The sequence below is a fragment of the Pieris rapae genome, chromosome 6 (assembly GCF_905147795.1).
Source record: "Pieris rapae chromosome 6, ilPieRapa1.1, whole genome shotgun sequence".
Classification (NCBI taxonomy): domain Eukaryota; kingdom Metazoa; phylum Arthropoda; class Insecta; order Lepidoptera; family Pieridae; genus Pieris; species Pieris rapae.
In genome coordinates this window covers 3,913,075-3,925,664 of record NC_059514.1, presented here as the reverse complement: position 1 = coordinate 3,925,664, position 12,590 = coordinate 3,913,075, and the positions used below count along the sequence as shown (strand labels likewise).

Sequence of the window (12,590 nt, the reverse complement as noted above, 5' to 3'; positions counted from 1 at the left end):
TATAATTTTGACGACAAACAAAAATCAATTGTATGAACCTGTAACAACTCTTCAATTAAAAACTAAAATTTAGATGGTCAGCCTTTCTTCTTACCCGCTCTACGCCCTTGACTTGCGAATTGGTTGTAAATGTAAATTTACAGTTAATTTAATTTGTTTTTCTTGACGTTCATAAGTGTACATGTTTACCTATATGAATAAAGATATTTTGATTTGATTTGATTAATAAAGTATAACAACCCACATTATATTAAATTTCTACTACAAGTATTGGTTATCAATAACATTATCATGAGTCTGAAATAGGTCTAGTAGATAAATGTTACCGCATCTTATTAATACACATTTACATTTTGTATAGTCGTCCAGTAATATCCAGTAGTCCATATTAACCAGTCAAAATAAGTAATTGCAGAACTTAAAAATAGGTGAAAATGTAAGACGATATGCGACGGTGCCTTTGCTTGTGACAGGGTTACAACATCCACGCGTTGTCGCAACATAAATTATTTGACAAATAATAATAAATTATTTAGTTAAAATTCTCAACCCGTAGAAGCGTTACACTAAAATTCTTTGCAGTAAAGGATATGGTAAAGTACAAATTAATTGCATAGGTCGCATTGCATCGATCTATGGTATTGCCAATATTATTTTGCTGTTCGCTTGGATTACTAATAAAAAATCTTATTTGTTACTTATATATTATAAGTTTTATAACATGCCTACTAGTTGATCCTTGATGTGATTTTACTTATCTCAATTCTTTAAGTACATACCAACATGTAAGATTTTGCTATGCTACCTCTGCTATCATTCCGGAAATGCGAACAGTCTGGCTGTTCGCTTTTCCGGAATGAAAACTGTGAAGATTTTCTGTGAATTTTTCTCTATATAAACCTCAGCGAACAAGTCGTAGGTTTTTAATTATCAAATTACAAATAGGCGTAGATCGGAGAGGTGTAAAAAATAATGACTTATGTAGTTTTCTATGCTATATGATAAAAAAATAAAAACAAAAAAAATGTCTAAAAAATAATAATTGAAATTTAGGGGTGTGGTCCACCTCTTAAAATTTAGGGGGAAGCAGAATAAATGTTGACTAATTCGTAGACCCTTGCTCACAAAAGTTAACGAATATTGGTCGAGCCATTTCGGAGCAGTTTCATTACAAACGCCGTGATACGAGAATTAAGAGAAATATAAAAAAGCTTATGATTAACACATAGAAAGGCAAACGAAGAAATATTTTGATCATTTTTCTTACACATTCAAGAGTTTTTTATGTTACCTCCATAAAAATAAATTATTGAGCGGTAATTTCGTTTTCTTGCTATTATTATAGCAGGCAAACAGATCAAATCAAAACTGAATATACTTTTATTCATTTAGCTAAACTAAATGTACACTTATGAACTTTAGAAAAAATAATAATTGCTTTTACATATACTGCCAGTTGTCAAATCAAGGTCTTAAAAGGGACGAGAAGAACATCGTCACTTTTAAATCGCCGAGATTTTTTTATATAATAATTAACAGGTTTTGATTGCAATTTAATAACTATTTTATTTTAAGCGTGGGGTTAACAAGTATAATTTAATCTAAGCAATTGTCAAATTATGTTGGTAAATAAATTAAAGTCGATTGCAAGATAATTTATTTATTGACTCGTTTAAGAATAAGCCATATACATAGATCGAAACACATAACTATTTTAATACGAATATATTGTAGACGAGTATAATTAAGACTAGAAATTCATCTGACGCAAGTTAAAATATTAGAAGCTATAACTTACAATTAGACCTACATATAATAATTAAATTAAATCGAATAACGACGTTGAGAATATGTTTCTTTTATTATGACGTTATAATAATCCTTTTATTTGTTCCATGGAATTTATATTTCTGATATTTGCTAAGCAAAAACGAAGTTGCCTTTAAATCATGTAATTGTTTAGGCGCTACCATTTCATTTAAATCTGTAGAATTTTAGAATATATATAATTTTGTAGTTACTTGAACTATAAATTATTTAATAAAAGAATAAACCAACACATTTTGTGAATTACAATTTATGACCTTGCCCATTTTTAGTTTCGTTTTTCAATTGCATCGTATGGTACAAAAACCCAGCCTTCACCATGATACAATTTGTCGCAGAGCCTCCATGGCCATCATTACTATTCGTTGTCTTCTCCCGCATCACAATGTTAAAGAATTAAATAATTTACACTATCATATTTTATATATTATAATCACATTTTGATATGTAACCGTTATGAGCACCGCTCATTGATATGTATCGTTTATAAGGGCACAAATATAAGTACCTACATTGATTTTAAAATACTAAGACTTTAAATAACTATGAATATATAATAATAGAACTACATCTAATTTACATTGATATGTTTAAAATGGTCCTACTCTGGATCTTCGAAAGCCAGATATAAAGCGCATGCATTCTATATTTTTTTTAAAGATTCTTTAACTCAATTAAAATTCAAACTTATTATATATTAGCTTTATATCTCGCTTAGAATGGACATTATATTTAAGGAGTCGCCTCTGACATGGCTTTGGGTGGAAGGTTTAGAAAAGTTGTTGAGGGCGACGTGGACAAATCTACTTAAAATTAAACTTAATTTCTACGTAACTACAAGTAGATATATGACAATGTGTCACTTTGTTATTATGATGACGCGAGTATTCCTTTTAAATAATCTATCAATAACTGATCATTCAAATCGGTTCGAGTCTGTGGCCGGATTGAGTCGCAACCGAAATGAACGAATGAATGAGACTGATTAATTCCTTTTATATTTCATGGTGTCATAGGGAAGGTAACTATAGAATGAGGAGCTGATGGGACCGAATTGGATGACATGGTAGTAGTCAGAGGCAGACTCCGGTGCTACTCAATCGAGGAAACCGGTGTTCACGAGTTTCTCCAAGAAGAATTTCACGTCTCCGAGTTCACTGTCCTTGATGCCAAGAGACTTTAGCATGCCCAGGTCACCGTTCTCTACCGCCATGAAGACTGAACGTAAATGTTCGAGATCTGATCTCATCAAGTGTAAAGCTGCCCCGAAGTCCTCTATAGTTTGTGATTCTGTAAATTTCACATGATAATTAGTAGTAAGAATTTTATATTTTAAATATCAAATCTTTAAATACAGTCTTGATTGATTAATGAATTTGACACCTTAAGTAAATTAGTATTGGTGTGGTATATATTAGGTACTGAGTATGCCTTTTTGTAAAGGAATGTTGTCAAGTTTATTTTGATAAGAGCTGTCGGGCGGCATATTACATATTACTCGGCAAGCCCAAGTAAACCTACCTAACAAAGCAGTACACCCTCTCCAAAGAAGTTAACACTTCAAAACATTTTGATGTTACGTGAATAACTGGATTACTGGAAAAGCTAATAAAAACAGCTTATATTTGCTACATACCAGAGAGAGCGATAGCAACTTTCTCCACCCCACCAAGTGGTTCCAGGGCATCTCTGGCTTTGTTACCGAACAACTTCTCCAAGTAGTTGGGGCCGTGTGAAGCCAATAGTGATTGCAAGAATGATGCGGTTTCTTCTACGGGCGGTCGTTTAGCTGAAAACGAAAACACAATAATTCAGTTTATTTACACATTATTTGTTTTTACACACGTACATTATGAAGGTAAACTCGTTGAAGATTTCAAAGCTCAGTGTAAAAGTAACTATCTTCCTTTTATTCCCATATTTAATTTTACGTTGACGCAAACTTAATATAAACAATAATTGTTCCAAGCACATAACTAGTTTGATTCGACAAAGAAAATGCAATTTACCATACTTGTTGTCTCAATAACAAAATAAATCAGCAATAAATTTAAAGGCTCAGTGCAATAGGTGACTTTATCGCTTTATTACTTACTAGCAGACTCGGCCAAGCGTTGCTGTGGCTAAGGTTTTTGTTATATTACATAGTAGTAAATAAATCAAGGGAAACCGTAGGAGAACTTATGTGAAACGTTGGTACCACGACACGGACCTAAACTAAACTACCTTTAACTCAGCGCCATCTGTTAGAATTGTATCAAATAATAAACAAATGTTAATGTTATCGTAATTTTAGTAAGGATGCCTATTTTTTTTGAAAATAAAATATAGCCTATGTCACTCAGGAATGATGTAGCTTTCCAACAGTGAAAGAATTTTTCAAATCTGCCAAGTAGTTTCGGAGCCTATTCAATTCATACAAACAAACAAAAAATCAAACCTTTCCTCTTTATAATATTATAGTATAGATTTATTGAGATCTAAATTTTACTAAAAAGTAGATAAATCTTTGAAAACGAAAATGTACTTTAACATTTAAATCTTCAAAATCTTAACTAAATTTAATTTAAAAGTTAAGTTTCATTGATGAATTGTAAATTAAGAGTATCAGACAGGACTTTAGTCTTCATTATTTCAAGAAGATATTGCGCCTCTATATTGAAGAAAAAATAAAATATTCTCAGGGGTATTAAAACGAGTGGGCTGTATATTTGACATGCAAATTGCTTCGAGCCTCCAATTTGTAAAATTCTCTTAGACCTCTTTTGTTTTTATTTCACAAAACACACAATGTTTTAACATGGCGCCGTTATCTTGTAAAACATCCTAAAACCACAAAATGCTGAATTTCCCTTTGTCACGACTGCCCTAAAGTAAACATGACCTTTTTGAAGTACTAGCTAGATTTATCAATATTATAAAACTGTGCCCATTTTTATAAAAATGTTATTTGTAATCGATTGTATGAGATAAAATTTATGAATTTAAAATTCTTTACCAACAATTCAGTATACTACACCGGCGTTATTTTTTGCTTAGGTAACGAATGATACATTGAGCACTCTCTATTTCATTAATCACATCATACAATGATACGTATCACAGATTTGTATCATAATGGAATAGGCGCCGACAGTTTTACGTGCCTATTTTAGTACGAAATAATTTTATTTTAAAGAAATTTTTCCCAAAAATCTATTAAAAATAGTAGCGGCCAAATTTTGATGGGTAGATTTACATTCTCCTAATTATATATACATATATAAATTTGGTTTATAGCAAATAACCGTTGAACCCTAATCGTGCGGCGGGATCTTAGACTATTAAGGGCACGGAATGTTCCCCAACTTACTAACTTAAGGTTTATTATAGTACTAGCAGACTCGGCCAAGCGTTGCTGTGGCTAAGGTTTTTGTTATATTACATAGTAGTAAATTAATCAAGGGAAACCATAGGAGAACTTATGTGAAACGTTGGTACCACGACACGGACCTAAACTAAACTACCTTTAACTCAGCGCCATCTGTTAGAATTGTATCAAATAATAAACAAATGTTAATGTTATCGTAATTTTAGTAAGGATGCCTATTTTTTTTGAAAATGAAATATAGCCTATGTCACTCAGGAATGATGTAGCTTTCCAACAGTGAAAGAATTTTTCAAATCTGCCAAGTAGTTTCGGAGCCTATTCAATTCATACAAACAAACAAAAAATCAAACCTTTCCTCTTTATAATATTAGTATAGAAAACAAAATCGCCATAGTCTTATCCGTGTCTAGGCCTACATTTCAAGACCTGCTGTGGAATATTAGGGGTAAGGATCCACTAAACCAGTAAGACGGTTATTTCCACATTGTCGTTTGAAATAAGTGACGTGTTGCTAAATTAAAAAAAAAATTGTAAGTTCATTGTGAGCCAATACGCAACGAATAGTGACCCGAAATTTCCAGCCACTATTAGGATCCATTGTCATAATCGTAAATAAGTATCCATTAGTTATTAACGCACGTACTAAATTGTCCTGTCATTGTTGCGCATATGATGATTAATTTTCCATACTGAATCGAATTTGAATAATGTAAATTTTGCATTCGTAAAAGTAGGTTATTGCGGTCATTTCAGCGGCTTCTTAGCGTATGAGATTTCTTTATTTACGCATCGTTACCTTATTCAACACATTTCATTACAAAACATTTAGATATCTTCCAGGAAATTCTTGTATAAAATACATAAAAATAAACACCTACAGAGGGTAAAGTAAGAGAAGCGAAAAAATAATTAACAAAAAAGAACATAAAATAATATATTGTGTTATATTACTATAACTAAAATTAAAGTAACATTAAAAAATAATGATAATATTAACAAAAATGTAAAAGCTAATTACGACGCAGACGATGCTCAAATAGAGTTTTTTAAACATAAATTTAAAGACTCGTCTGATGTCAAGAGGTATAGAATTTCAAAAGGAGGATACTTTGCACACTAAAAGGTACAGTTTTATGAGTAGGACAGTTCAAGATTGTCATGGGAACGCAAATCAAGACTACCGCCAGAAACATACAATTTTGCTTTTAGGAGTTTTATGATTAAAAATTTCATTATGGAGAAGTTGTAAAAAGTGCATCATGGTTCTTCGGAACTCCTAAATAGAGTCGAATATTAATGGTGGACTCAGATTATAGAAATACAATCAATTTATTTCAACATTTTTGTGCTTCAAGGACTTTTAATTAAGAGTTGTTCTAACAAACCTGCAGTACAAAGCTTGGAATCTTCATCATAACCATCAATGCAGTCTGGTGCACCATCGCAAAGGTATTGTATGGAGATGCAATTTCCATCCACGGGACACTTAAACGGCTCATATGGATGACAGTATTCTGAAAAAATTTCAATCAATTATAACTAATTATATACATATATTAAAAAATAGAATCAATATTTTTTCACTTAATAAAGGTTTAGAGATAAAAAAATATTGCTTTTGTTTATGTGTTTATACATATATTTAACATATTTACATTTCAAAACATAAATATGTATCTATCGCTATCAGCTAGACTCTTAGGTGATTATAAAATCATTTGACTTATCCAGTTTCGATAGATAGTTAACTACATTAACTCTAGCTGATAGATGTATGTCCTGTCCTTGCTTCCTCTTAGTTTGAAATACGGCCACGGAATATTCTAGAAGTTTTCCATACAAATGTCTATCGTTACTCGTTGTTTTCGTTAACAATTTTATAGTTCACTAGTCCGAGATAAAAAGCTAGATAATAGATTCCAAAACCAAAAGCAACTAGATTGAATCTGTCAGTACAAATAGAATTGCGTCAGGCTACAATTTAGCCTGGAACTGCATTGAGTCGATGAAGAAATAGCAACATATTGTTGTTTTTTGAAAAGATGTATCTGTCACACATATATTAATAAGATTTAACGTGGGAGAAAATGAGGTAGGATATAGCATTATACAGTATATAAACATCAAACAAGTGTGTATTTGAGCATTTTCTAAATTAAAAAAAACCTAGATAGCTTACAACTCGTCGGTCCCGATGTTTTTCTAAGCGACTTATATTAATTGAATAAATGACAATTAAACTCTAACTTGTAATGCGGAGGGTGCAACAATTTAAAATGATAAAAATTAAATTTAATAGTATTAATAAAAGCACTCTAATTCATAATAAGAAAAGAGCTCAAAGTAAATGACGGTAATAAGGTTTTCTTGTCGCAGCTAAATTGCGCAGTTAATTAGAAATACTTACTAGAATTACAAGAAAAAGAAGCTGACGACCGCTCGTTAAGAGGTTCTCGTCGAGACATCTACTGTTATTACTTAAGCTTGTGAGATGAAATAATTATACTTTAATTTTGTTCAGTCGTTTATGTTGCTCTATAACTTGTCGAAATCATTCATCATTCACAAATGATGATTCAAAACATTTAGTATAATATTAATTAATAAGTTAAAGTATCTTTCAATGCATGCAGTGCACATTGTCCGCATTTGTGATGGCAGATGTGTCAAGAAGAACTATTAATTACTTGGAATTACCCAGTGGGAAGAAGAAAGAGAAGACGCCTATAAGACATTTGGGAAGTTTGAAGAATAGGGATAGCGGGGCAGCATTAAGCAAATTGTCGCAAGGAATAGAGACAAGTGAAAGAATTTGAAGGAGGCCGTCACTACGTCGGAAGTCGAGTACCTACTAGTGAAAAATATAATGGACTTAGTGTAGTTCTCGAGTAAAGGCTATTTTTCTTGTAAAATTAGATTCATTTAATGTATATTTCTTTTTTTTGTTGATGTTCGTAAGTGTACATTATGTTACCTATATGAATAAATGATTTTTGATTTGATTTGATTTAACATCTAGACTAAAATATTTAGGAATTGTAACCTGAATAAAAATACGACTTTCTTCACAAACATGAGAAAGAAATCAGAATTTATGTAATCCCCAGGGCACAGCCAGAAGAAATAGAAAATATTTCGAAGTAATCAGATTCACAAATTAGGGTTAGCGATCTTACAGTATTTTTTCATAACAACTACCAGAAAAACTGATAAAATATAGTTTTGTGTTATTTAAGGTGCATAATTGAAATATTGTTTATCATTAAAAGCAATCAGCATTTTCAACACGTCGTCGATTTTTGCCTTTAATATATTCTAAATTCCTGATACTATTTTCCTATAACGTGCAAATAAGTGTTAATTATGCAATAAGAAATAAATTATTGGTGCATGGCAACGACAGAATATTGAAGACGTTAAACTGGACTGATGGTCTAGGGGTTTTAGTTGACTCTCATCTCTGAGTTGGTATTCGATCCCCAGCTGTGAACCAATGGAATTTCTGTCTGAGAGTGACTCTAATACACTCCGCTTTATGTTAAGGTAATAATTCTGAAACATTTAGCAGAGCGCGTATTTATTTAGTATTAGCTCCATTACTCATTCTGTTACAGTTTTAGCTATGAATAATGCGAGCGCAGCCAGTTTAAAATTAAACTATTTTATTCAGTTATTATATGCAGAAAATTTATACTTTGAGTTAGCGCAAGGAAATGAATAGTATAGTACAAACTTTTAATCACTTGCTAACTTGCTTTTAAACTGTACCTTCATTGTGTATGAAAGCGAAAAAGACTTTATTTGTCAAGTTTTAAACAATCGATATGATGAACGCTTTAGAAAATAAGTAATTATATGCAACTTAATAAGTTTATCTACTGAAACATACTGATTAATTAAAAAGTATAATTTTGTAAGTATCTTAAATAATTTCAGCCAATTTGATTATAGGCAAATAAAATACCCTAAAACATATTGCTAACTTCATTTCCTACTAAGTTTATTAAGTTTAATATATTCTTTTTTGCGACTGAGGCAGACACTAGCTGATGTGGTGTCTGGCAGAATGACCAGCGCTGTGGAACATTCTGCTCCTTAACATAATGCTGAAACAGGGCCATTTACAGCCACAGAAAACACGCATTGTAATGCGTAAGCATGCATGCTTGAGACGAACCTAATGGAAAAAGGAAAAAAAATATAGAGGTATATATATATATATATATATATATATATATAATATATTATATCTTTTATTAAAAAAATTCTCTTTGATTATTGTTATTTTGAGTGTTTTTGCGCGTGTGTTTTGTTTGTAATAAATAATATGTCTATGTCTGAAAAAAAATATTAACTATAGTTAAAAATCGGAGTTACATTAGGTATATATTTTTTACAGTATGTACAAGTCAGAACCCTATAATTGTTGTATCGCTTGCTTTTAAAACCTCGTTTGCATTTTCAATTTTCCCAAGAAGATTCTTTTATGCTTCGTTGAAATATTAAATTGTGTGTATTCATAGTGGCTTAGTTTCTGAGTAAAATAAGCTTGAGCATGCTTTCAGGGCGTAGCTTAATTAAAATATAAATTGAATTTTAAATAGTTTTTGAGTGCTGCTTACTGCTTAAACAAATTGGTTTAATTTGGTTTTTAGGGTTGCAATTTATAGAATAAATATTAATTGAAAGTTGAGTGTTGACAACATAAATACCCTGTATAATTTGTAAGACAATCGGTTTAAATTAACACGTTCAATACCCACTATATAATGTATTGATTTAATCTAGTATTTCTCCAGGTTTCCCATATAAAATTACATTATTATTTATAACTTTATAGTACAGCAATTAGATTAACATCACATTACCCTATTCACGATAAGAAAAACAACGAAAATGCTAGTTACACTAATTTATTTCGATATTTAATTAAAGTTAATTTTATGTGACGTTTAATTAGTAGAAGCACTGGTTTTGTCAGAGTATTAATTAGCACCGAATTATAAATGTTGTTAACAGATATAAAATATGTTTCAATGTAGTCGTCGCGCTGCTTAATTTGATAATTTCATTGTATATGTGTAAAACTGAAATCCTAATTAGAGAAGTATTCATATAAAACATTATTTTCTCCAAAGGGCGAAACCTAACCTAAAACTTTAGCAATCTCTTAGCTTTTAGGAATGGCTGATCAAAATTTCACGACGTGTCTAGACGTGACAGATATTTATTAACATTAGACATACTAGATATTTTTATTGTGTGCTCGACAGACATTTATTAGGATTTATTTTTTGCCTGACCTAAGAAACATTATCTATGACGCGCCAGTCTTGAGCAATATCACTCTGTGAAACTTATACAGAGCAAAATAATTGAAAGTGTGCTCTAGTTATAAATTATTCAAGAAAATAAATAAAAAAATATAATCTGGAAATTCTAATAATATTTGTTTCACTGTTTTATTAGAAACTGAATATATAATAATATGAGTAAGTAAACTAAGTAAATAGGTATTGTTGAATTTCGGCCAACTTTCAGTTACAGTCAATATATAATACAGTAATTTAACAACTTGATGGCCGAACAAGGATTTCCACTTTCAAGGATTTACCTCTATAAAGAAAAAGAAACAATGAAAGTATTTTATTAGAGGCAGAAATTATCTTATATCTTTAAACGAGCAATTCTTGTATATATATATATATATATATATGTGTGTATATATATATATGTGTGTATATATATATATGTATATATATATATATATATAATTAGAATCTCGGAATCGGCTCAAACGATTTTCATGAAATTTAGTATACGGGGAGATTCGGGGGAGATAAATCGATCTAGCTAGGAATCATTTCTAGAAAATAACATTTTATTCGTGTTTTATTTTTGATTATTCTGTCGGTAAAGATCGAAAAATATTATTCATATTTCATCAGTTATTAGAATGTAATATCCAAAGAACACAATGTATAAAAAAATACCGAGCAAGGCTCGGTCATCCAGGTACTATAGACTTAAACATCAATATTCAATATATTGTATGCGTTAAAAAATATATACTACACTACAATTATAGTCTAATATGAATAATTCATTTTGTTCCTACACCAAAGATTCATCTTGTTTACTTTCAAATCATGTAAAAATGTAGCACTTTATATCCTAAAATTACATTAGTTATTCCTGAAACCAGAATCGTGCAAAAATCTCTTTTACTTTGACGCATAATGTTAGATTTGCGTAGTTCATTTAATAAAACATATGACCTTTATGAATCAAATGTAACACCTACGTTCTTTCGCTTGGGGCGTGAAATTATTACTCAGTTGAAATATCATCAATTCCCTTTCTAAGTTAATTGGCTTACTCTTTGCGTCATTTATATATATGTAACATTTAGGATTTGTTTCACAATGTCTGTATAAAGTACCAAATAGCTAGGTATTCAATACATTAAAAGTTCCGAAGAAATTTCGCGCTACCTGACAGTCGTGAAACGCAACAATAGTGTTTATCCTACCAATAAGTAATAAATAGCTTGATTATCCGGACATTGTGAAACAGACCCTTAGACACTTCAGGCGACTTCAACCTATGTAATAAATAGGAGAGTCTGTATTATTAATTTTATTTAAACTATGTATATAAGTAAAAAATAGTGCACTCACCAGATCGCTTTGTGTGGTGTCCATAAAGGCGTTGGAGGTCTAGTGAGACGGCCCCGCGCGCGAAGCATAGTGCGAGAAGCGCAGCCACGCACGTCGCTAGTCTACACGGTAACATATCTGTAAATAACAATATATTTATAAGTGAAAATAACACTATATTAGTGGTATGAAACTGGTGAATTAGACATCCATTATGCTTGGCGTTATACGTTCAGAAATAGAGGCTCGCGAGCATCATATAGCGAAAAAGAGGTCATTAACCTACTTATTTATTTATTCACACATAGTTAAGATAGTAACGAAATATACTAACTTATGTGAGTGTACGATTCTAAGATTACCAATACTTCTTATATGGTGTCAATATAAAACAAGATATTTATAATACGTATATATGTAACGCTTAAGTCTATATTTACTTTAATTATTAAGTTGAATGATAACGATTTTCCTCGAACCTTATATGGTGACCCTGCCAAGATATATAAGGTCCATCTCGTATCATATCTACCGTATATTTCATATATTATTATTTTTTTACTTAATACATATTTATTAATTCATTTTTTGAATTATTAAATATATATATATATATATAATAAAGTTAGGCTAGATCGTAATGTTGTCTTAGTGAAGACACATGTATATAGAAAAAAAAAATTAAATATGTATTAAGTTATTTTTTTTGGTACCCAAGGGAAGGCGAACGGAAA

At 30.8% G+C, this 12,590-nt stretch overlaps 1 protein-coding gene across 1 annotated transcript in view; it reads right to left on the bottom strand.

The window, feature by feature from the left end:
* Nucleotides 1-1,228: 1,228 nt before the first annotated feature.
* Nucleotides 1,229-12,590, bottom strand: part of LOC111001618 (IDLSRF-like peptide) — a 56,092-nt gene continuing 44,730 nt past the window's right edge. The window contains exons 2-5 of the mRNA XM_045628614.1: nt 11,878-11,994; nt 6,583-6,711; nt 3,464-3,616; nt 1,229-3,117 (exon numbers count right to left, since the gene is read on the bottom strand). Of these exons, the coding sequence (XP_045484570.1) occupies nt 2,924-3,117; nt 3,464-3,616; nt 6,583-6,711; nt 11,878-11,992 (591 nt within the window). The 5' untranslated portion in view covers nt 11,993-11,994 and the 3' untranslated portion in view covers nt 1,229-2,923. The remainder of the gene's footprint in view (nt 3,118-3,463; nt 3,617-6,582; nt 6,712-11,877; nt 11,995-12,590) is intronic.